At 45.0% G+C, this 26,033-nt stretch overlaps 1 protein-coding gene across 4 annotated transcripts in view; it reads right to left on the bottom strand.

Moving 5' to 3' along the window:
• Window positions 1–7,776: 7,776 nt before the first annotated feature.
• Window positions 7,777–26,033, bottom strand: part of NAP1L1 (nucleosome assembly protein 1 like 1) — a 73,522-nt gene continuing 55,265 nt past the window's right edge. For 3 of the 4 annotated variants that reach the window (XM_069229579.1, XM_069229577.1, XM_069229578.1), the window contains one exon: window positions 7,777–8,464. Coding sequence is in view for 2 of the 4 variants with exons in the window: in XM_069229577.1 (XP_069085678.1) it covers window positions 8,429–8,464 (36 nt within the window). In the remaining 2 variants the exon portion in view is untranslated. The remainder of the gene's footprint in view (window positions 8,465–26,033) is intronic. The other variant, XM_069229580.1, reaches the window with a different exon arrangement.

The raw sequence follows: 26,033 nt of genomic DNA, 5'->3' as shown, positions 1-26,033 counted from the left end.
ATCTGGTGTTGGGCCGGAGTGTTACAAGTTGTTTTTCTTCGAAGAAGTCTTTCGAGTCACGGGACCGAGTGACTCCTCCTTTTGTCTCCATTGCGCATGGGCGTCGACTCCATCTTCGATTGTTTTTCCCCGCAGAGGGTGAGGTAGGAGTTGAATTGTAGTAATAGTGCCCATGCAATGGAGTGACTAAGTATGCACCTATTTAAGGTTGAGATGATACATATATAAATAATTGAAGGTAACTTCCAAACTGCTACAGGCTCCCGGGGAGGCGGGTGGGCACATGCGAATCTACTGCGACTGATGCCACGAACAGATGTACACTGGGTAAGTGACATTTTCAGTTCGATGGCATCTGTCGCTGTAGATACGCATGTTCTGCATAGACTAGTAAGCAGTTATTTCCCCAAAAGCGGTGGATCAGCCTGTAGGAGTGGAAGTAGTCTGAAATAATGTCCTTAATACGGCTTGACCTACTGTGGCTTGTTGTGCGGATAACACGTCTACACAGTAGTGCTTGGTGAATGTGTGAGGCGTAGACCATGTGGCTGCCTTACATATTTCTTGCATTGGGATGTTTCCTAGAAAGGCCATGGTAGCACCTTTCTTTCTGGTTGAGTGTGCCCTTGGTGTAATGGGCAGCTGTCGTTTAGCTTTAAGGTAGCAGATTTGGATGCATTTAACTATCCATCTGGCTATACCTTGTTTTGAAATTGGGTTTCCTGCGTGAGGTTTTTGAAATGCAATAAAGAGTTGTTTAGTCTTTCTGATGTTTTTTGTTCTGTCAATGTAATACATCAATGCTCTTTTGACATCTAATGTATGTAGTGCCCTTTCAGCTACGGTATCTGGCTGTGGAAAGAACACTGGAAGTTCCACTGTTTGATTTAGATGGAACGGTGAAATAACCTTTGGCAAAAATTTAGGATTGGTCCTTAGGACGACTTTATTTTTGTGTAGTTGTATAAAAGGTTCCTGTATTGTAAACGCCTGAATCTCGCTTACTCTTCTTAGGGAAGTAATGGCGATGAGAAATGCCACCTTCCAGGTTAGGAACTGTATGTCGCAGGAGTGCATGGGTTCAAAAGGTGGACCCATAAGTCTAGTTAGGACAACATTTAGGTTCCATGAAGGAACAGGTAGTGTTCTTGGTGGTATAATTCTCCTAAGGCCCTCCATGAATGCTTTAATGACTGGTATCTTATATAGGGAAGTTGAATAGGTAGTCTGCAGGTATGCAGATATTGCTGCAAGGTGAATCTTAATGGAAGAGAAAGCTAGGTTAGATTTTTGTAAGTGAAGCAAGTAACCCACTACATGTTCTGGAGTTGTGTGTAATGGTTGTATTTGATTAATATGGCAGTAGCAAACAAACCTCTTCCATTTACTTGCATAGCAGTGCCTGGTGGATGGCCTTCTGGCTTGTTTTATGACTTCCATACATTCTTGGGTAAGTTGTAAGTGCCCGAATTCTAGGATTTCAGGAGCCAGATTGCTAGATTCAGCGATGCTGGATCTGGGTGTCTGATCTTTTGGTTGTGCTGTGTCAACAGATCTGGCCTGTTGGGCAATTTGATGCAGGGTACCACTGATAGGTCTAGCAGCGTTGTGTACCAGGGTTGCCTTGCCCAAGTTGGTGCTATCAATATGAGTTTGAGTTTGCTTTGACTGAGTTTGTTTACCAGGTAAAGAAAGAGAGGGAGAGGAGGAAAAGCGTAAGCAAATATCCCTGACCAGTTCATCCATAGGGCATTGCCTTGGGATTGTTTGTGTGGGTATCTGGATGCGAAGTCTTGGCATTTTGCGTTCTCCCTTGTCGCAAACAAGTCTATCTGAGGTGTTCCCCAGAGTTTGAAATAAGTGTTCAGAATTTGGGGGTGAATTTCCCATTCGTGGACCTGTTGGTGATCGAGAGAGATTGTCTGCGAGTTGATTTTGGATCCCTGGTATAAACTGTGCAATTAGGCGAATTTGGTTGTGAATTGCCCAATGCCAAATTTTTTGTGCTAGCAGGCTTAACTGCGTGGAGTGCGTCCCCCCCTGCTTGTTTAGATAATACATTGTTGTCATGTTGTCTGTTTTGACGAGAATGTATTTGTGAACTATTATTGGTTGGAAAGCTTTTAGTGCTTGAAAAACTGCTAGAAGTTCTAGGTGATTGATATGCAGTTTTGTTTGATGTACGTTCCATTGTCCTTGTATGCTGTGTTGATCGAGGTGTGCTCCCCACCCTGTCATGGAAGCATCTGTTGTTATTACGTATTGTGGCACTGGGTCTTGGAAAGGCCGCCCCTTGTTTAAATTTATGTTGTTCCACCACAGACGCGAGAGGTAAGTTTGGCGGTCTATTAACACCAGATCTAGAAGGTGACCCTGTGCTTGAGACCACTGATGCTAGGCATTGTTGTAAGGGCCTCATGTGCAGTCTTGCGTTTGGGATAATGGCTATGCATGATGACATCATGCCTAGGAGTTGTAATACCATCTTTGCCTGTCTCTTTTGTGTTGGATACATGTGTTGTATGATGGTGTTGAAATTTAGAATTCTTTGTGGACTTGGAGTGGCTACTCCCTTTGATGTGTCTATTATGGCTCCTAGGTATTGTTGTACCTTGCGCGGCAGAATGTTGGATTTTGTAAAGTTGACGGTGAACCCGAGTTTGAAGAGGGTTTGTATGATCTGATTTGTGTGATTTGAGCACTGTATGAACGAATGGGCCTTGATTAGCCAGTCGTCCAAATATGGGAACACATGTATTTGCTGCCTTATGTGTGCAGCGACTACCGCTAGACATTTGGTAAAGACTCTTGGTGCGGTTGTTAATCCGAAAGGCAGTACCTTGAATTTGTAATGTATTCCTTTGAATACAAACCTTAGGTATTTCCTGTGCGATGGGTGTATTGGTATATGGAAATAAGCATCCTTGAGGTCTAAAGTTGCCATGTAGTCGTGTAGTTTTAGCAATGGCAATACTTCTTGTAGTGTGACCATGTGGAAGTGATCTGATTTGATGAAAGTGTTCACTACTCTGAGGTCTAGGATTGGTCTCAGTGTTTTGTCCTTCTTTGGTATCAGAAAGTACAGTGAGTAAACTCCTGTGTTTGTGTGTTTGGCACTAATTCGATTGCATTCTTTTGCAATAGTGCCTGCACTTCTATCTCCAGGAGATTGGAATGGTGTGTTGTTAAATTTTGTGCTTTTGGTGGTATGTTTGGAGGGAATTGTAGAAATTCTATGCAATAACCATGTTGGATAATTGCTAGAACCCAAGTGTCTGTAGTGATTTCTTCCCATGCTTTGTAATAATGACCTATTCTTCCCCCCACTGGTGTTGTGTGGAGGGGGTGAGTGACCTGTGAGTCACTGTTTAGTAGTAGGGGCTTTGGGGCTTTGAAATCTTCCTCTATTTCTAGGGAATTGCCCTCTATATTGTCCCCGAAAACCTCCTCTATACTGTCCCTGGTAACTGGACGGAGTGGCTTGTGAGGTGCTGGCTTGTGTGCTTTGACCTCGAAACCCCCCTCGAAAGGGCGTTTTACGGAATGTGCTGTAATTCCCTCTGCTCTGCGGGGAGTAGAGTGCGCCCATGGCTTTGGCAGTGTCCGTATCTTTTTTGAGTTTCTCAATCGCTGTGTCCACTTGTGGACCGAACAGTTCTTTTTCATTAAAAGGCATATTGAGAACTGCTTGTTGAATTTCTGGTTTAAATCCAGACGTTCGGAGCCATGCATGCCTTCTGATAGTTACAGATGTATTAATTGTCCGTGCAGCTGTATCTGCAGCGTCCATGGAGGAGCGTATCTGGTTGTTGGATGGTCTGTCCCTCCTCAACCACTTGTTTTGCCCTATTTTGTAAGTCCTTGGGCAGATGTTCGATGAGATGTTGCATCTCGTCCCAGTGGGCTCTGTCATAGCGCGCAAGTAGTGCCTGGGAGTTCGCGATGCGCCACTGGTTTGCAGCTTGTGCTGCGACTCTTTTACCAGCTGCATCGAACTTGCGGCTTTCTTTATCTGGGGGTGGTGCATCTCCAGATGTGTGAGAGTTGGCCCTTTTCCTAGCTGCTCCTACGACGACAGAGTCTGGTGGCAGCTGTGTAGTGATGAAAGCCGAGTCTGTAGGAGGCGCCTTATACTTTTTTTCCACCCTTGGTGTGATGGCCCTACTTTTGACCGGCTCCTTAAAGATGTCTTTTGCGTGCCGGAGCATACCAGGGAGCATAGGCAGGCTTTGGTAGGAGCTGTGGGTGGAGGAGAGTGTGTTGAATAAGAAATCATCCTCGACCTGTTCTGAGTGGAGGCTTACGTTGTGAAATTGTGCTGCTCTAGCCACCACTTGAGAATACGCGGTGCTGTCCTCTGGTGGAGATGGCTTTGTAGGGTATGCCTCCGGACTGTTATCTGACACTGGGGCGTCGTATAGGTCCCATGCGTCCTGATCTTGGTCACCCTGGCTCATGGTGGTGTGAGCTGGGGAGTGTGATGGAGTTTGTGCTGGTGAGACGTTAAGCACGGGCGGAGGAGAGGGTGGTGGGGTAACTCTTTTCACCACTTTTGGTTGTGGTGTCTGTTCCGTCTGGAACTCCAACCTTCTCTTTCTCCTAATGGGGGGGAAGGGTGCTTATTTTTCCTGTCCCCTGCTGTATGAAGATACGCTTTTGCGTATGGTCCACATCAGTTGCTTGTAGCTCTTCCTCAAACCTATGCTTCTGCATTTGGGAGGTTAGCGAGTGCTCTTCTGTATAAGAGCCTGAAGCTGGGTCGCTTGCAGTTTGTTTCGGCATCGAAACCCTGTTTGCGTGTTTTTTCAGCTCCGAGGTGACTTCTTTTTCGGGGCCGAACCCTCTCAGCGTCGATCTGTTTCGGTGCCGCTGTCTCGGCGTCGAGCCATGTCCACACCGGCATCTCGGTGTCGAGGCTTGTCTCCAGCACTTTCTCGGTCCCGAGAAGGCTGCGTGCCGGTGTCTCGACCGGAGTCGGACGATCTCGGCACTGTTTGGGCCTTTTTCGGTGCCGACGGTCGGTCACCGAATTTATGGGTCGAGCCATGGCCTGGTGGCAGTGGCGTCCCCTGGGCCTTGTAAATGTTCTTCTGAGTGGATTTCGACGTCTTACTCACGGTTTGTGTATCGTCGAATCCTTCGGAGTCTGAGTCTTGGATCGAGAAGGTACCTTCCTCTTCCTCGAACTCTCGTTGGGCTGTCGGTGCGGACGCCATCTGAAGTCTTCTGGCTCGACGGTCTCGGAGTGTTTTTCGGGACCGGAACGCACGACAGGCCTCGCAGGTGTCTTCGCTGTGCTCAGGTGCAGGCACAGGTTGCAGACCAAGTGTTGGTCTGTGTAGGGGTATTTATTGTGGCATTTGGGGCAGAAACGGAACGGGGTCCGTTCCATCGGCGTTCTTCAGCACGCGGTCGGGCCGACCGGGCCCCGAAAAACTACCCCGAAGGGCACCGGAGCTCTTCGATCTTCGATGCGGTGTGGAATCTAAGTACGCCGATCCCGAACGCAACAAAACCGACGAAAATCTTCCGAAATTAGCTAATTTTCCGTTCCGAAACTCGGATCGACAGGAACACGTCAGAACCCGATGGCGGAAAAAAAACAATCGAAGATGGAGTCGACGCCCATGCGCAATGGAGACAAAAGGAGGAGTCACTCGGTCCCGTGACTCGAAAGACTTCTTCGAAGAAAAACAACTTGTAACACTCCGGCCCAACACCAGATGGCGAGCTATTGCAGAACATGCATATCTACAGCGACAGATGCCATCGAACATAGTGTTCGAAAACAATTGCATTGCAGAAGAGAAGACTGAGCGAAACAGGTTTTGGACTGTATCAAGCAAAGAACTCAGAGCAGGGGGAACACAGGACTGGATGCCCATGCACACTATCACCAAGAGGAGTCGTTCGAATTTTTTGAGTCACAGTATCGACTAAGTTGCACTACTCCGAACCCAACACTAGAAGGCACGCACATGCACAGCAAGTGTATCTACAACCACATGCCATTAAAACTTAAGTTTCAGCATGATATGAAGGTTTCTCCAACAACCTCATGCCAATGACCAATAAGTCTTGCAAGAATCCATAAGGATTCTGTGAATAATGTTAGAACTATAGCTGTATTTCTGTGCAGAGTCCACAATAGTAAGGCTAGTGTTGTCACTGACATATCGGCAAGTCTTGCCTTTGTATGCATTGCTTGTCTAGTTTCCTCTGGAAAGGCCTTGTATGTAGGTGGACAGTATGGCATTAAAAGCATGATACCCCTAAAAGCAACTTGAGGCATAAGGACCAATTTATTCAGTTGCTATCATTTGACCAAGCTGGTTAATCATAAACCCATCTTTAGACTAGACGTCTAGTACTGTCCCCAAAAAGTGGATGTTTGAGGGTCCAAGGAATGTCTTTGTTCAAAGCAATGACATACTGTGAGTAACAAGAGGGCAACATCAATACATTGTAGTGCTCAGATCAGTGAAACCTTTATCAAAAAATGACAATCCTTATAGTTCAATGTACACAGTGCCCCAATCCCATACTGATTCCGCTCCAACATGTATATAAATGACTGACCAAAACTTTACTGACAATTATAATTCGCATCCCCATATTAGCATGTGGGCCATTATACCATTAATCTCTTTTGCATAATTCGGAATATATTTCCAGCAAGCAAATGGGGTGGCAATATGTCCAATCCTCAAAACTTAATGTTTTTGATTCATATGTGGTTATCCACATTATTCGAGCCTGTAATCCACCTGAAGGTAGTCCCATCAGCACAGTAGTGTAGGGTAGAACGACATTTGGTATCTCATACAGCTAGTCTAATTCAAACCTACTTCAACCTATTCTGACTCCTAAAAAAGTCAATGAGTTTTTGCCAATGTTACTTAAAAACCTCAGGACTGAGCAAGTTAAAGGAACCAATTTAGCTTAGTACTACTGTTTCAGTACCAGTGTGGCCCTTTGAACACCTAATATATTATATACATGCATGTGCAAAGGTGAGAACTGTATAGATTAATCCCAGCTGAGCCTCCTAGAGTGGCACCTGTTAGACTGGTGATTCCAAGTAGCCAGAAGTCAAGCTCAAAAAGCCTCCCACACTTCCTAATGCATTGTGTACTCCCAACAAACCGAAGGGTGAATAGAGCTAAGCAAAAAAATCCAGTGCTGGATAACTGGCATACAATAGGTGCTTCTAGGGATGGCAATACTCTGCCTTCAGTCCTTGCCCCAAATTCACTAAATGCTGTCAAAGCTCAATCAGGCTCCAGCCTTACATTTTTCCAATTAGTCTGTTCTGGCCCTGGAACATATGCCATATGAACTGGGCATCTGCAAGAATCATGAAAGGGAAAAGCAAGGCTTTACAATAGAAAGCCAAAGCAATTGCATGAAGGACAGTAAGGTACTCAAAATCAGAGTTGCTGTCCAGAGGCATTGAAGTGACAGGCAATATCTGCTTCTTGACACATGGACAAACAATGGTTTGTGCACGTAGGAGCAAACAGTGTTTCATTCAGAACAATGCAATACAGTTTTTTGCAATATCAAGGAGTCAAAAGGCTCTCACCATGCAGCCCCACAGGAAGTAGAGCCAACGTGGACTACTTACCCATATGGTGCAAGCCATACTGCATCCACGTAAATGGAGTGGAAAACATACTTACCATTGGTAGAATAAAGTGCATTATGCTAGGTTTAATGCACAATTTTAAAGGACCAATTTATCTAGCATGTTTACACAGAAAAACACCAAATACCTTTTTTCTGAAAATACTAGGTTTTATTCACACCCCAGTGGTATATAACCTTAAAGGTGACTAGATTTTATTTGTATATCACCGTCACATAAAATACAAAACCCATTGCAAACAAGCGGTTATGAACGTTAGACATGGTCTGTGTTATCCGTTTTGCCAGGTGCATTAGTATTGTAAATAGTCAGATTCAAAATGCAGTCTAATGAGCGCATATTACTGCATTGGTAGAGATGGAAATGGAAAGGCACAACTAGTGCAAGCAGACAAACCGCCCCCCAACTACTGGGCTGAAGTACTTTGGTTCGAGGAGATGGTACTCTTAAATAGTTCTTGGAAAACAGTGTTACCCCCTCCAAGGCTGCAGTCCAAAACTACATGACAAGACGTCACAGGAACCAAACAATGGAGCAGTGAATTACCATTCATGCTGGGATTTTCTGCATTTTAAATATGCAAGAAAATGAGCCTTAAATTCTAAGTAGAATGGAGTCTTACATTTATAACTTGTTCTTTAAATGTTTTATTTATATTTTAACAAAAATTCATTTACTTGATTCTACCAAGAAATACAAAAACATAAGGCTGCAAGTAACTAATTGTGTAGGCTATTACAGTGCAGGTAAATCCTCAAGGCCACTTATTTACACACTGCTTCACTGCTGCTTGCACTCTGCTGGATTCTGATCCTTCTGCAAGAGAAATGGCATTAGAATTTAGAATTGCACAATTGTAGGACAGCACATATACAAATTACATGTATAGAAAAACACAATATAATTTTAAGATAGGCTGACAGTTTTTCACTTTGGTATAGGAACCGGATAAACCAGAGTAATTTTTAACTAAGGTTTCTACACTTCACTTCCAAATTTGATGGAACAAGAGATTGTGATGAGCTGCCAACATTGAGAATGCTCTAAAGGAGTTTGTTTAAACTGGCTGAATTGTGAAAGCTAGGAACCACAATGTATTGGACTGTTAGAGCACTGCACAAGTTTCAGGGACTAGCATTCAATGAAAACTAGATTGACCTATGAGTCAAAGACAACTCCTTAGCCTACTGCAGGGACTTGGATACCAAATAGACATTGCAAATTGAACTTTCCCACCTCAAGTGGAAAAAAAGTACATCTCAAAATGCTTACACTTATAGCACAGGGTCATCAGAAGTTGCACAACTGCTGGTGTAGGTAAATGCCAACCCCCTTTTACCTGGGTAGGAAAAGTAATGTAGCAGCAGCCTTCGACCAATGAGCATTTCCAAGGGGCACACCAAATAGGCTGCGGTAGAACAGTGATCAAGGGGGAAGTTAAACACTATGCCCGATTTAGCCTCTAAAGTGTGGAGCATGAATGTTAACTGTATTCATAGTTTGCCAATCATGTTAATAGGCACTTGCTAATCACTCCTGTATGCAGGATCCCAGAGTTACAATAAATTTATAAAATGAAAGGTCATTTAAGCATTAGTGTATAGAAGAGACTTAACTGAAGTCTGCATAGATTATAGAAAACTAGGACTAGTTAGAAGTGAACGGTTCTGAAGAACAACTTATTCCAGGCCCACCTGATGTTAAGAGAATATCTGGCTGAAAAAAAAAAAAACAAGGACAGCTTATCGGTAAGACCAGTAAACTGTTTCTGAACAGCAATATGCAGCAGCTCAGTGAAAACTGCATACATTTGAGGAGACTGCCTACCACGTTTGAATGCTGGCTTTCACACAGATTCCAACTTTGTACAGTGGGTGGGTGAACATGGCCCTGTATCAACTTTAGATCTTGGAAGCCAAGATACCAGGTTTTGTAGCCCATCACATCCTGTAGACTGGAGTAAGGGTCCTCAAATGCCAATCATGGCAAGTAAAGACAAGGTTTATATCCACACTGATTGCTGCACCACTCATTAGGGCATGGTAATCGAATACCCATTAACATTAGAGCCAATAGCAAGTAGCATGTTTGGGCAAGATCAGCAAGGTGGCTCCATAGTCCCATGCCATGGGAATATGTTGAAGGTTAAGAAATAAGCTTGGAATGCTGGAACGTGTAGTTCGCAAGACTGTAAAGTGCAAACAGGGTTTCAGAAAAAGTTGTGGCATTAGCAACCTTTCTATGGAACATGCTTGAAATCAATACTGGGAGAGCCTTGTAGGAAGCAGTCGTAAATTAATAATCCCAAATACTTTGTGGAAGTGTGGGTGAGCAGTGCAGACCCTTCAGAGGTTAGTGTTAAGCATTTGCTGAACAGTGTCAAGACTCGGGAAGAAACTAGAGACCAGTTTAGAAATACATTTGTTAAATGTAGACACCAACATCTTGTAGATCAGTAAGTACTCTGAACACCTGTAATTTGTTACTAAATTGCTAGCTCAGATTGGAGGCATGATCCTCGAACGCTGGTTATCCTATGGGAGAAACATAAGATGCATAGGATCACTTGCTAACTAAAAACTGTTCTTCTGAACAGAAGGTTAAGTAGGGGCCAAGGTCCTAGAAAGCATCAGTTTGGGTTGACCGGCCCAGGTGTGTCTGGGTGCAGAGGTACTTCCAGCAGAGGTAGCCTTGGATGCTACAGGCTGTAGTCAAAGGGAAATGTTCCTGTAGTAAAAAGGCTGGAAGTGGGGACCGGTCTGGCAGAATCCAAGGTGGGGCTCTGCTCGAAGGCCTCCAGACCAGAGACCATTGGTTTTAACACTCCGGCTGAGTGTTTGTGTTTGGGGGGGGATGCTCAGGTGCATAAGTGTTTTGACAGGTTGGCATGTTTGAGGCTCACAGTTTGAGGTACCTGCACAATAGGGGAAGTACAGCAAGACAACTTCTGGCGTGGAGCTGGCCTCCAAGTCCCATGTTGTGCAGGTAAGTTGTTGTGGTGTTCAAACTGAACACTAAGCATTTGTGCTTGCAGTGGACCTCAAGTGTTTGAGATGGTGAACATACCTGGCGCCTCTGCACAAAGACTGGATGGGTTCATGGAGTAGCACTCCTGGACCCTTAGAATACTCTTCCTAGCAAGCAGCTCCTTCCATTGAGCCAATGGGTCAGCAATATCAGGAACTGAAGTGTAGTGGCTGGTGCAAGGAAGTTGCTCCTCCAGTTCAAGTGAGATGCTGGCTGGTTGGCTAAGTGATGGCAAACCTCTGAGACTTGGAGGCTGCAAAGCTGCAGGATGAGTCTGGTCTTTGCAACTGTTGGGACAAGAGCAGGTAGGTAGGGCTTGGTACCAAAGTTCACAACTAGTCCACAGTTCTTGCACTGGTCAGCTCTTTTGTCATTCTTGTAATCAGACAAAAGTTCCAGGTGTCAAGGGGCCACCTAAATAATGAATTTAGAGGTGTTAGGGAGAATGTAGAGTAGTAGCCAATGGGCTAAGTACCCCTGGGGTGACTACAGCCCTCGAAGACCACTCCCTGACCCAGTTTAACCAAAACAAAGAAGGTGGAACCCTTCTTTCGTGGAGACAATCAGGCACTACACCCTTAGGGGCTTGTCTAGCCTGGAGGTCCAAAATGTGTACTGCATAACCAATTTACCTCCTGTCCTGGTGCCAAAAGGGTCTCAGGGCACTGGTCTGGCACAAGCCAGGGTCTCATATCAAAGGGCAGTAGAGGCTTTGAAGCCTCCAGCTCAGATATGTTAATTTACTAGCCATCCTGCTGGAGGAGATACCTTCCCCCAAAGCATGCATTGTTTCTGGCCTCTGATTTCCTCCCCCAGCTCAAGGGGAGAGCCTGCACTCTAACTTGTCTGGGGTGGCAGGCTAGTGGATACCACTCAGCCAGCACACTAGGTTTTAGGGGGCACTTCTGGGGTGCCCTTTGGGTGCATTTCATAATAAATTCAAAACTGGTGTTTGATACCAGACCCCCATAGGTTTCAGAGAAGCCATTGTATACATGGGTAACTTGTAATGAGCAGTGCCCATACGTACCCAGGGCTCGAAAAATCTACTCGACCACTCGCACTGTAAGTATTTTAGGAGGTTGAGCTATTTTTAGATTCCACTCAACCCTTCTGGTGAGTGGACAAAACAGGTGATAAATTCAGTCAGAAACTGAATTAGCAATTAAGCCTTTAAATCGTATCCTGGTCACATTTGCTCTGTTCAGAGGGGTGAAGCGTCAGTTTGTCTTCTTGCAATGCAAACACTTTTCCTTGTGACTGCAGAGTTTAAGGATTTTGTAAGGTGAACTGTGACCTATGTGAAGTGAAAAGCTTTGGTATCACCTTTTTCTTAACATTCAGGAAACTAAGTCAACTTTACAAACATTTCAAAATATGTTTCAGTAGCTGTGAAAGGCAATTTTTGTACTTGTGATGGGAAAAATATTTTATTAGGATGAAAGTGTCAGAACACTACTTGGTGATGTGCAAATGATAAATGGTTTCTGAAAACCAATTTTCACAAACATAGTTTTATCAGTAAAGCTGAAAGTTAGTGGGAAGGTTTTTGGACATTTCTTGGAAATTTACTGTCTGTAAATGAGTGCATTACATCATGCTTTAGTAATATATTAAAAGTGAGTGTAAGCATAACCCAGGAAACTCCTGTCCTGATGGCAAAGCTATTAGTAAACTAAGAGGCAGGTCATGCATGGATCAAGTGTACCCTATATGTGGGCTAGCTTTATTATGCATGGAGCAAATGTTTAGTGTATTCAATCAAACAAGAGGATTTTTCTGTTTTTTTTCCCCAACAGAAATGCTGAACTCCTAAATGAAGGTGCACTCATGCGAGAATTAAGAAAAGGGAGACTAAAAAAAACAATTTGCCTAGGATCACACAATGAGACTGGTTTCCGGGCTAAATACATTACAGTAAGGTCAAGTAGATTATTCAAGCTACTCGGCCTGCAGGTCTAGTAACATTATGCTTTTTTAAGGTCTGATACCTTACGATGCCTCCCTGTTCACATGCGGTATCTAGTAATAGAACCAGACATTGCAGAGGCATATCTGTTCATGCAGGTATGTTCACAAAATAATGTACCTGGCCTTATAGCGCCAAGGCCTGCTGAAGGGGTGACTTACATTGTGTGCCATACCAAAGTCACTGTGTTTGAGTGATGTGTTTTCACACATTGTGCCATGTCTTCACACAGTTTGCACCATGTCAGTGCATACAATAGCAGTCCATGCAATTTGTAGGGAGTTCCTTAGGGTAGCAATGCATGCAGCAGCATTTAGGGACCCTCTAGTACCCATACCCTATGTACCAGGGGTCCAACTTACTAGGGACTTACAGGGGTGCTGAAGTGTCAATTGTATGTAATTAGACCATTTTACCTTGTTTTAGGGAAAGTGCACTGGGTGCGTGCTAAACAGGTTCCAAGCGCTGTCAGCTGAAAAACCTAGGTACTAGTGGCAAGTAGTGTGTGTTGAAGTGATGTTGGCAAAAAGGGCCCTTGCCTTAAAAAAAACTAAAGACCTACACAAGTATTATCAGTTGCAGACTTTAATATCATCCCTTGAATACATTGTGAAATTGAATCAATCATTAGTGTGGTAGTTTGAAAAGTGGATCCGTTTGCAAAATTGTGCCTTCTTATGGTCTAGAACCATGTAAGTGTCCACCAACGGTAAAACCTGGTATATCAGAATTCTGTACAAAAGGGTTTGCATTTTGGCTTGAGAATACAATAAACGAAAGGTCCTTCAAAAAATTCTAGGAAAAAACAATCGTGCACTTTCACTGATGGACTGAATGCCTGCAACAGTCAGGACTGAAAAAGTTTCTACCAAAGGAGCGACCATTTTTTATGGCGCAGGCACATACTGCTTTTTCTCATCTCCCTCTTTGCAGAAGGTTAACACTATTCCACAGCCTCAACCCCAGGTAAATATCATGCCAGACCAGGCTTCAAGCTAGCAAGCTTCTCAGAACTTTGTGGCTTGACACTTCCAGTGAGTAACTGTCTAGAGGCATTATAGGAGAGTCGGAAGATGCAACATCAGTTCCTAAATAAGACATGTCTCCAGTTACCTCTAGTCGGTTCAGGTTCCCTGAAGAAACATCTTAACCAGGAAGATTATTTGTTCAACCCTTAGGATTAAAATGTACGACTCCTAAATAAAATATGTACCCTTCTGTGAAAGGTCTAAAAATAAAGACTGTAAAAAACTTGCTTGAGACAGTCAACACTATAGAACTAATATGGTCAAATATTACCGAGATGCAGAGATTTACGTGAACATAAAAACGAAATGCAATTGAATAAATTCAAGGCTCCTAGAGATATTTATGAGAATTAGTTAAGACTGGAAGGCTTGACATTAGATAGTCAACCTAAACTATAAAGAATTTAAGAATGCACGTTGACGAAAATACTAGGATGCACAGGTTGATGAAAAACCTCAATACAATGGTATCAGCTATGGTATTATGGCTTTAATTTGTTTGCATAGGTTTGTTTTATAGATCAAAGGTATGCAAATCATACTTGGGCTTTGAACTTTACTGAGGTTCTGCCAGGTATGGGTGTATTGGGCCATACCAACCACATTTGCCATATTACTAATGCCGAGATGGTCACAAAGAGTATTGATTGCCAGTGGTCAATCAGTACAGGTTGCTGGAGAAAGCCCTTGTTCCATATAATCAGCTGTATTAACACTTTGGCTCTCAGTAGATAGGTGGCCTTTCAAGAATATAAACACTAGACTTACTCCTACTCTATGCCATTATGCATAGAAAACAAATATTCCTCCTGCTATACAGCACATCTGAATCACATGGATCCTTTAGTGCTCTATGTATAAGGTGCTAGGATGCACTACAATTTGCTTAGCAACCTACAGTGTAAACTAAGTACTCACAAGTACCTTAAGAACAAGCTTAGAACCCTTTCTACCTATATGTGGTTAGAGCTGGGACAGATCTAGTTGTGTTAGAGATGCATTTTACTGGACTCTTAAGTTGAGACGGATGACTTTTACTGCCAGGAAGAAAGGACATCTTTTGAGGCAGGTCAAACGGAAGGGAATTTTCCTTTATCTTCAAAGTACAGTGGCAAGGAAAAAGGATAGAGAACGGACTGTCCCTTTCTACACCAACAATGCTTACCACCACTCTGGACAAAAACTGAACTCATTCCTGCTGCAAGGTACAGCTAGGACAACTAAGGGTTGGTGAAACAATCTGGAAAGGCCAAGATGTCCAGGGGTAAGAAACAAGATCCCTTTTGAAAGGTCTTCTTGAAGTGACTTACTGACTGGTTTTTGTGGGGGTGGGTGGGTTTAGTTTATTATATGGGGTTAGGTCATGTACGCTGATGGAACAAATTCTTCAAAAAAAGGACACACTGTTCAAGTTCAACGAAACCTAGATACCAGAAAGGGGTGGGTTGTCCATTTGAGATGAGGAACCTCAGGCATTAGCCAGTCCAGTTAGGAAGTGCATTTGCCTTACTCTGGAAAGATGCAACCTCTGACCACTTTGGTGAAAGATGGGTGTACAGCTCAGACCAAGGGGTGAACCTAAGGAAGGTGTAAGCATTTTAGAGCAAGAGCAGAAAGGAGAACTTAGTGTAAAGGTCAAATACACAAAGGAAACAGCAAACTGACAAGATTCCCCTTGGTGATTTGGTTGATACATCTGTGGACATCCTAGGTCAATCGTTCTTTGGATTGAGTGACTTCTGGTGCAAAATCTTTTATCACTTTGCTGCGGTTTTGTGTATTTGACCCTTACACTAAGGGTTCCTTTCTGTTCTTACTCTAAGATGTAGACACCTTCCTTAGTTTTCATAATCTGGCACGTCACCCAGATTGTAAAAACACTAAAACAGACCACATGCTGAAATGAAGGTAGGGAGCCTTGCTGCCCAAAATTTCACAGACACAGGGCATATAGAAAATGAGACTACCTGCCATCAAACCAATGACCCTGCTGATTTATTTGGCCACAACATACCTAAACAGCTGCAAACCCTCAGAAGAAACCAATACAAAAAAAAAATACATGTTTTTGCCTCATTGAGTCATCTGGCAGCTTTGTACCCATGTGCCATGAATTCAGGAGCCATGCAATCAAGCTCAGCAATAGACGATTTGGCCTACATCCTACAAAGCAGGTCTGGCCTGATCACCAGTCCTGGGACTGAAACACCTGGAGGTGGTCTGGATGTCACAATTGACTGGCAAGATAACTGGCTTAACTGAAACTTCGAGATAATCTTGGGTTGAAGTGATAAAGCTTGGAGAAACTCATCTCCTCAAAAGTGCACCACCAAGAACGAGACTAGAGGCTTAAGCAGGACATGGCTTCCTTCAGTTGGAAGCAAGCCAATTCCGGAATTAGGGCTGACCAAATGAGGAGCTAAAGGATGAAACTGACCTACATGAGATTCTCTCGTACCACCAATGGAGTTGGTTAAGCATGTCCAGGAATGTGCATGCATGATACCTTGGTTCCAGGAAGACTATGAACCAAGTCTAAGCCTAAAGTCCAACATTTTTTACTGAGCATGTGGCATCAAAGAATAAGGGTAGGATAGCAGTGGCTAGGTCAGCTAGATTCTGCACAGCCCTAGTCAAGCTATATGAAGTAATCATCCCTCAATGATTAACACAAAAACCTCTAGTGCTCCAAAAGTTGGTTCATAAACTACTAAAGGAACTCATAAGAGCTTAAAAAGCAACTGGCAGTGCTGAAAGACAACTAAGTAACAAAACCAGCTCTAGAATCCTTTGTCTGCTCTTTTGCCAGAGAGGCTTCAAAAGGTAGAACCTGCCGCACTGGATTTCTTCTTTGCATTAACTACCAAAGGAGAATCCCAATAGATCGTAAACCTTCGATAAGCATCCAAAAACCTGAATTTCTCTAGCCACTTTCTCACTGTATGGAGAAATATTAACAGACGTGCTCATCGTAGATTCCAAGAGGCTTGGTACCAGGTGACCAACGTTCACTGGTCATGTTTGGTTTCTTGTGTGGCTCAAAAATAAGCCGGCACCTTTGGAGTTAATTTGGATGTCTAATGGACTGTGGGTAATCCAAGCTGGGGAAAATGTTAAGAGATCAACTGAGCTGAGGCGATGCTTGAGACAGCTCATGCCAAACTGCAGAGTGACAATATTGAGGGGTCAGTCTATTAAACTGGTGGGACTGATCTCCACTGCTTCTTGATGGGATCTTCTAACCAATTCAAGTTCCTTAGTGCTCTTCAGTGCACAGCCTGGAGAAAACAGCTGCCCACAGCCACCTTTGGCAGCTACAACATTTCATGTGAAAAAGGTGGCTGATCCATTGGCACCCAGAGCCTATGAGGCTGAAGTCTTTGTAGAGACTTTTCCAAGTGCATGACGATGGCAAGTCAAGAAAGACTATGGAAGACCGAGCAACGCATGAGTCACCTGCTCCCAAGCATGCCTCCAACCATGCTACAATTCTCTTGACGTCAAGACCTTGGTACGAAACTGTTCCAATAGGCCTCTTGACTGAGCACCAGTGACTGATTATCCAATCACCACTGAGTGGTGAAAGCAAGAGTCAGGGGTGGGAAAAACATGTAGACACTACCTCCAAGCTAGGTGTTGAAGCTCAACTGCCAATTTCACCCTTCAGGCAGTCAACCTTCCTGACTCTCCACTTCGTAACATCCAGCAAACAGGCTTATGAGTCAAGAGACCACACAAGCATTGGGGTAGACAGTTCTAGGTACATTCCCTCCAAAAGTGTAAATTTAAGATTGCATGAAAGCTTCAGGTATTTCTTCAGAGGAAATCCCAGAAGGAAAAAGTGAAGAAACTTAAGTGCCTCCAGCCAGAAATCTCTAAAGACCCCTGACCAAGATCTTCCTTGCACCAAAAAATACCGTACTGCCTAGAAGTCACCCTGCTGAGCACAATTTCTATGATTCTTAGGGGAGGGGGGAGGAGTCTTCACCAAATGTGGTATACCATTCCTACATTAACCTCCCCGCCCACAAACCCCCAAATTGAGCAGTGTGGCTCCTAACAGTGTAGCAAATGTTTTAAAAATTACAAAAATGCTCCCCAACTTGTATATTTTGTTAAGACATTTTTAAAATTCTTGGTTGGTCTAGTATCCAGAATACGTGGAGCAATTATCCCTTTTAGGATTAATAGCACTGTGAGAAACAATATTGCTCAGAGACGCCAGATTTGACTTAATACCTTTTTGGCTGTTAAATTTGGTTAGTTCAGGCAGCAAATCATCTAACATAGGATTAGGGTACCATCATACTCTGCCACAATCATCCCATTCGGAGTTGGGCAGCTGGTTCTGGCTGATCGCCAAGGTAATTGAGCTTCACAGTCCATCTGATGAGGTAGCATTACTTTTAGCCACTGTAGAACATTTAAAGTGCCAACATGGGCTAGTCAAAGGTTACATAAAAATAATCAACCATGAGCTGCATTATGTAAAGTGTGCACTGTCAATAAGCAGCAACTCTGGGCACTTGAAAATCCACAGCAGCCCTGGAGGCAGTACATTAGTTAAACACAGAGACCACACCCAATAGTCCTGGCTGCAAATAATGGGATACTGTTTGGGTCAGTTCAGTTTCACATGCCACCAGCATTTCAGCAGCTTGTATCTGCAGATGCCTATATGTAGCAATTCATGAACCAGACAAGCACCGAGTGCAAAAAAGCAAAGTACTGTAATCTGAACAGATGCAGGTTACATTAAGTCCATCTGTGCCCATGAGACAACCTCAGTTCTAGGAAACGATAGCACTGGTCCTCCAGGATAACTTCCCCATACAGGGCTGATTATGTATTATTCATAAGAATGGTGGTTAAAGGTATAATCAATTGCCAACTATTTGTATTATTTATAGATACATGATCCAAGATAATACAGGGAGACTGGCAAACTGACCGGTACAAATCTGGGTCAGCATATACCACACTGATTTCCATTTCCCCACCTCACGCCTTTTTTGCAACCTAATGGCTAAAAAGCGAGTGAGTATTGTGTATAGTTGGAACTTTTCTAGGGAAGATTCTCAAACATGTTAGAACGAACAGGCTTGTTAATCTTAATATAAAGGCCTAAACTCATGGGTGCAAATACACTTCATGGAACAAACAGAGGCATACATGAAAGTTGGGGCAGCAGTTTGAGAATATATTTTACATTTATTGTACAGCACTAGGGACATTTACTATAATTATGTCTGATTAAAATGGATAGTTTTTGGAGACAATATACTTGCTTTCCTGTGTGTAAGGAAATGCCTCCTTGGCATGGTTGCCCCCTGACTTTTTGCCTTTGCTGATACTATGTTTACAATTGAAAGTGTGCTGAGGCCTGCTAACCAGGCCCCAGCACCAGTGTTCTTTCCCTAACCTGTACTTTTGTATCCACAATTGGCAGACCCTGGCATCCAGATAAGTCCCTTGTAACTGGTACTTCTAGTACCAAGGGCCCTGATGCCAAGGAAGGTCTCTAAGGGCTGCAGCATGTCTTATGCCACCCTGGAGACCTCTCACTCAGCACAGAGACACTGCTTGCCAGCTTGTGTGTGCTAGTGAGGACAAAACGAGTAAGTCGACATGGCACTCCCCTCAGGGTGCCATGCCAGCCTCTCACTGCCTATGCAGTATAGGTAAGACACCCCTCTAGCAGGCCTTACAGCCCTAAGGCAGGGTGCACTATACCATGGGTGAGGGTACCAGTGCATGAGCATGGTACCCCTACAGTGTCTAAACAAAACCTTAGACATTGTAAGTGCAGGGTAGCCATAAGAGTATATGGTCTGGGAGTCTGTCAAACACGAACTCCACAGCACCATAATGGCTACACTGAAAACTGGGAAGTTTGGTATCAAACTTCTCAGCACAATAAATGCACACTGATGCCAGTGTACATTTTATTGAAAAATACACCACAGAGGGCACCTTAGAGGTGCCCCCTGAAACTTAACCGACTATCTGTGTAGGCTGACTAGTTTTAGCAGCCTGCCACAAACCGAGACATGTTGCTGGCCCCATGGGGAGAGTGCCTTTGTCACTCTGAGGCCAGTAACAAAGCCTGCACTGGGTGGAGATGCTAACACCTCTCCCAGGCAGGAATTGTCACACCTGGCGGTGAGCCTCAAAGGCTCACCTCCTTTGTGCCAACCCAGCAGGACACTCCAGCTAGTGGAGTTGCCCGCCCCCTCCGGCCAGGCCCCACTTTTGGCGGCAAGGCCGGAGAAAATAATGAGAAAAACAAGGAGGAGTCACTGGCCAGTCAGGACAGCCCCTAAGGTGTCCTGAGCTGAAGTGACTCTAACTTTTAGAAATCCTCCATCTTGCAGATGGAGGATTCCCCCAATAGGGTTAGGATTGTGACCCCCTCCCCTTGGGAGGAGGCACAAAGAGGGTGTACCCACCCTCAGGGCTAGTAGCCATTGGCTACTAACCCCCCAGACCTAAACACGCCCTTAAATTTAGTATTTAAGGGCTACCCTGAACCCTAGAAAATTAGATTCCTGCAACTACAAGAAGAAGGACTGCCTAGCTGAAAACCCCTGCAGAGGAAGACCAGAAGACGACAACTGCCTTGGCTCCAGAAACTCACCGGCCTGTCTCCTGCCTTCCAAAGAACTCTGCTCCAGCGACGCCTTCCAAGGGACCAGCGACCTCTGACTCCTCTGAGGACTGCCCTGCTTCGAAAAAGACAAGAAACTCCAGAGGACAGCGGACCTGCTCCAAAAAGACTGCAACTTCGTTTCAAGGAGCAGCTTTAAAGACCCTGCAATCTCCCCGCAAGAAGCGTGAGACTTGCAACACTGCACCCGGCGACCCCGACTCGGCTGGTGGAGAACCAACACCTCAGGGAGGACCCCCGGACTACTCTCCGACTGTGAGTACCAAAACCTGTCCCCCCTGAGCCCCCACAGCGCCGCCTGCAGAGGGAATCCCGAGGCTTCCCCTGACCGCGACTCTTTGAACCTAAAGTCCCGACGCCTGGGAGAGACCCTGCACCCGCAGCCCCCAGGACCTGAAGGACCGGACTTTCACTGGAGAAGTGACCCCCAGGAGTCCCTCTCCCTTGCCCAAGTGGAGGTTTCCCCGAGGAATCCCCCCCTTGCCTGCCTGCAGCGCTGAAGAGATCCCGAGATCTCTCATAGACTAACATTACAAACCCGACGCTTGTTTCTACACTGCACCCGGCCGCCCCCGCGCTGCTGAGGGTGAAATTTCTGTGTGGACTTGTGTCCCCCCCGGTGCCCTACAAAACCCCCCTGGTCTGCCCTCCGAAGACGCGGGTACTTACCTGCAAGCAGACCGGAACCGGGGCACCCCCTTCTCTCCATTCTAGCCTATGCGTTTTGGGCACCACTTTTGAACTCTGCACCTGACCGGCCCTGAGCTACTGGTGTGGTGACTTTGGGGTTGCTCTGAACCCCCAACGGTGGGCTACCTTGGACCAAGAACTGAACCCTGTAAGTGTCTTACTTACCTGGTAAAACTAACAAAAACTTACCTCCCCCAGGAACTGTGAAAATTGCACTAAGTGTCCACTTTTAAAGTAGCTATTTGTGAATAACTTGAAGTATACATGCAATTGAAATGATGCAAAGTTCCTAATGTACTTACCTGCAATACCTTTCAAACAAGATATTACATGTTAAATTTGAACCTGTGGTTCTTAAAATAAACTAAGAAAAGATATTTTTCTATAACAAAACCTATTGGCTGGATTTGTCTCTGAGTGTGTGTACCTCATTTATTGTCTATGTGTATGTACAACAAATGCTTAACACTACTCCTTGGATAAGCCTACTGCTCGACCACACTACCACAAAATAGAGCATTAGTATTATCTATTTTTACCACTATTTTACCTCTAAGGGGTACCCTTGGACTCTGTGCATGCTATTCCTTACTTTGAAATAGCACATACAGAGCCAACTTCCTACACTGTGCCAGTGGGGAAAAAAAGTTTTCTGGACGAGGTACATTTTCATGACAACCTGGATAGGGAATTCTAGCCATTTCGTTATCTTACTTGAACATTTAAATGTAAAACCTCCTGATTAATCTACAAGTCATCAGTTGCTACAATGGCACAAAAACTAGACCAATTTTCTCAGGAGTCGATAGTCTAGAAAGGAGCCATATTAAGGTTCCATTCTGGCCATCAAATATGGGAGATATATTTTATATATAAAAAAGGACACTTACCCAGTGTACATCTGTTTGTGGCATGTTACGTTGCAGATTCACATGCTGTGCACTGTTCCTGCCATTTAGTGTTGGGCTCCGAGTGTTACAAGTTGTTTTTTTTCGAAGAAGTCTGAGTCACAGGACAGAGTGACTCCTCCCTTTCAGCTCCATTGTTCATGGGCATCGACTCCATCTTAGATGGTTTTCCCGCAGCGTAAGATAGGAGAGATAATAGTAAAGATGTCCATGCAATAAATATGTATGTACAAAGTTAAAAAAAGGAATGTTTATTTACATATGTACAATTTCTAATTGCAACTCTAACAGCTACATAGGAGGTGGGAGGGCACGTGAATCTGCAGCGGAACATGCCACGAACAGATGTACACTGGGTAAGTGACATTTTCCTTTCGGTGGCATGTGTAGCTGCAGATACACATGCTGTGCATAGACTACAAAGCAGTAATCCTCCCCAAAGCAGTGGTCAGCCTGTAGGAGTTGAAGTTGTTTGAAGTAATGTTCTTAGTACAGCCTGTCCTACTGTAGCTTGTGTTGCTAACACATCTACACAGTAGTGTTTGGTAAAAGTATGAGGTGTGGACCAAGTGGCTGCCTTACAAATCTGTCATTGGTAGGTTACCTAGAAAGGCCATTGTTGCTCCTTTCTTTCTAGTGGAGTGTGCCTTTGGTGTAATGAGTTCTTAGCTTTTAGGTAAAACGTTTGTATACATTTCACTATCCATCTGGCTATGCCTTGTTTGGATATAGGGTTACCAGTATGGGGGTTTCTGGAATGCGAAAAACTGTTTAGTTTTACAAAATGGTTTTGTTCTGTCCATATAGTACATTAGAGCTCTTTTTATATCTAATGTATGCAGTGCTCTTTCTGCCACAGAGTCTAGATATGGGAAGAAGACTGGGAGTTCCACTGTTTGGTTTAAATGAAACGGTGAAATAACGTTAGCAAATATCCCCAACCAGTTGATCCATAGAGCATTGCCCTTGGACTGATGGTGTGGGTACCTGGACGCAAAGTTTTGGCATTTTGAGTTTTGGTTTGTGGCGAACAGTTCTTGGTCTGGTGTCCGTGTTTTTGTAGTACATGGGGATGCATGGGTTTGCTGGTGATCCCGACTGAGCTGGTCTGCTAATTAATTGTGAATCCCTGGGATGTATTGAGCTATTAGGCGAATGTTGTTGTGAATTGCCCAATGCCAAATGTTTTGTGCTAAGAGGCAAATTTGTGATGTGTTTGCCCTGTTTAAGTAGTACATTGATGACATATTGTCTGTTTTGACAAGAATGTGTGTGAGCCAGAAGAGGTTGAAAAGCTTTTAGCGCTAGAAAGACTGCTAGCAGCTCTAAGTGATTTGTGTGGCTGTTTGCTTGTTGTCCCACTGTCCTTGTATACTGTGATTGAGGTGTGCTACCCACTCAATCATTGATGCATCTGTTGAGAATGGCGTGAGGCACAGGGTCAAAAGGCTGCCCTTTTGTTTAAATTTATGGGGTTCCACCACTGAAGCGAATAGTGATTGGCGGTCTATCAACACTAGATCTTGGAGATGACCCTGTGCCTGTGACCATTGTTTTGCAAGGCACTGCATGTGTAACTGTGCGTTTGGGACATTTGCGATGCATGATGCCATCATGCCTAGGAGTTTCATCACAAATCTGACTAACACTGATTTGGTTGTATTTTTGGTACCATGGTGTGGAATGATTGTACCCTTTGTGGGCTTGGACTTGCAATCGCTTTTTGAGTGTTGAGTGTAGCTCCCAAGTATTGTGGAATGTGTGACGGTTGCAAGTGTGAATTTTGCTAGTTTATTGAAAACCCTAGTGTGTTTAGGGTATCTATTACGTAACGTGTGATCTTGACACTGCTCGAGTGTTGGCCTTTATTAGCCAATCGTCGAGATATGGGAATAAATGCGTGTGTTGTCTCCTTATGTATGCTGCTGCTACAGCAAGGCATTTTGTAATTACTCTGGGTGCTGTTATCCCGAAGGGTAACACATTGAATTGGTAATGTTTTCATTGTATAACAAACCTGAGGTATCTTCTGTGAGATGCATGGGTATGTGAATATACGCATCTTTTAAATCCAGTGTTGACATGTGTAAGGAAATGCCTCCTTGGCATGGTTACCCCCCTGACTTTTTGCCTTTGCTGATGCTATGTTTTGAATTGAAAGTGTGCTGAGGCCTGCTAACCAGGCACCAGCACCAGTGTTCTTTCCCTAACCTGTACTTTTGTTTACACAATTGGCACACCCTGGCATCCAGGTAAGTCCCTTGTAACTATTACCCCTGGTACCAAGGGCCCTGATGCCAGGGAAGGTCTCTAAGGGCTGCAGCATATCTTATGCCACCCTGGGGACCCCTCACTCAGCACAGACTGCTTGCCAGCTTGTGTGTGCTGGTGAGGACAAAATGAGTAAGTCGACATGGCACCCCTTAGGAGGCCATGCCAACCTCACACTGCCTATGCAGTATAGATAAGTCACCCCTCTAGCAGGCCTTACAGCCCTAAGGCAGGGTGCACTATACCATAGGTGAGGGCACCAGTGCATGAGCACTGTGCCCCTACAATGTCTAAGCAAAACCTTAGACATTGTAAGTGCAGGGTAGCCATAAGAGTATATGGTCTGGGAGTCTGTCAAACACGAACTCCACAGCACCATAATGGCTACACTGAAAACTGGGAAGTTTGGTATCAAACTTCTCAGCACAATAAATGCACACTGATGCCAGGGTACATTTTATTGTAAAATACACCCCAGAGGGCACCTTAGAGGAGCCCCCTGAAACCTTAACCAACTACCCGTGTAGGCGGACTGGTTTTAGCAGCCTGCCACACGCGAGACATGTTGCTGGCCACATGGGGAGAGTGCCTTTGTCACTCTGTGGCTAGTAACAAAGCCTGCACTGGGTGGAGATGCTATCACCTCCCCCAGGCAGGAGCTGTAACACCTGGCGGTGAGCCTCAAAGGCTCACCCCCTTTGTTCCAGCACCACAGGGCACTCCAGCTAGTGGAGTTGCCCGCCCCCTCCGGCCACAGCCCCATTTTTGTCGGCAAGGCCGGAGGAAATAACAAGGAGGAGTCACTGGCCAGTCAGAACAGCCCCTAAGGTGTCCTGAGCTGAGGTGACTAACTTTTAGAAATCCTCCATCTTGCAGATGGAGGATTCCCCCAATAGGGATAGGAATGTGACCCCCCCCTCCCCTTGGGAGGAGGCACAAAGAGGGTGTACCCACCCTCCGGGCTAGTAGCCATTGGCTACTAACCCCCCCCCAGACCTAAACACACCCTTAAATTTAGTATTTAAGGGCTCCCCTGAACCTAGGGAACTCAGATTCCTGCAACCTAAGAAGAAGAGGCCTGCTGAGCTGAAAAACCCTGCAGAGAAGACGGAGACACCAACTGCTTTGGCCCCAGCTCTACTGGCCTGTCTCCCCCCCCCCCCCCCTTCGGAAGAAAACTGCTTCAGCGACGCTTTCCCCAGGACCAGCGACCTCTGAATCCTCAGAGGACTGCCCTGCTCTAGAAGGACCAAGAAACTCCAGAGAACAGCGGCCCTGTTCACCAAAGACTGCAACTTTGTTTCCAAAGAAGCAACTTCAAGACAACTGTTTCCCGCCAGAAGCATGAGACTTGAAACTCTGCACCTGACGCCCCCGGCTCGACTTGTAGAGAACAAACACTTCAGGGAGGACTCCCCGGCAACTGCGAGACCGTGAGTAGCCAGAGTTGCCCCCACAGCAACGCCTGCAGAGGGAAACCAGAGGCTCCCCCTGACCGCGACTGCCGGACTCCCAGATCCCGACACCTGGAAAAGACCCTGCACCCGCAGCCCCCAGGACCTGAAGGATTGGAACTCCAGTGCAGGAGTGACCCCAGGAGGCCCTCTCCCTTGTCCAGGTGGTGGCTACCCCGAGGAGCCCCCCTCCCCCCCCTGCATCGCTGAAGAGACCCCTTGGTCTCCCATTGATTCCAATTGAAAACTCGACGTGTTTGCACACTGCACCCGGCCGCCCCTGTGCTGCTGAGGGTGTACTTTCTGTGCTAACTTGTGTCCCCACCGGTGCCCTACAAAACCCCCCCTGGTCTGCCCTCCGAAGACGCAGG

Source organism: Pleurodeles waltl, chromosome 4_1 (genome assembly GCF_031143425.1).
Source record: "Pleurodeles waltl isolate 20211129_DDA chromosome 4_1, aPleWal1.hap1.20221129, whole genome shotgun sequence".
Taxonomy (NCBI): domain Eukaryota; kingdom Metazoa; phylum Chordata; class Amphibia; order Caudata; family Salamandridae; genus Pleurodeles; species Pleurodeles waltl.
The sequence above is the reverse complement of the archived record's forward strand: the minus strand, read 5'-3'. Positions and strand labels throughout refer to the sequence as shown.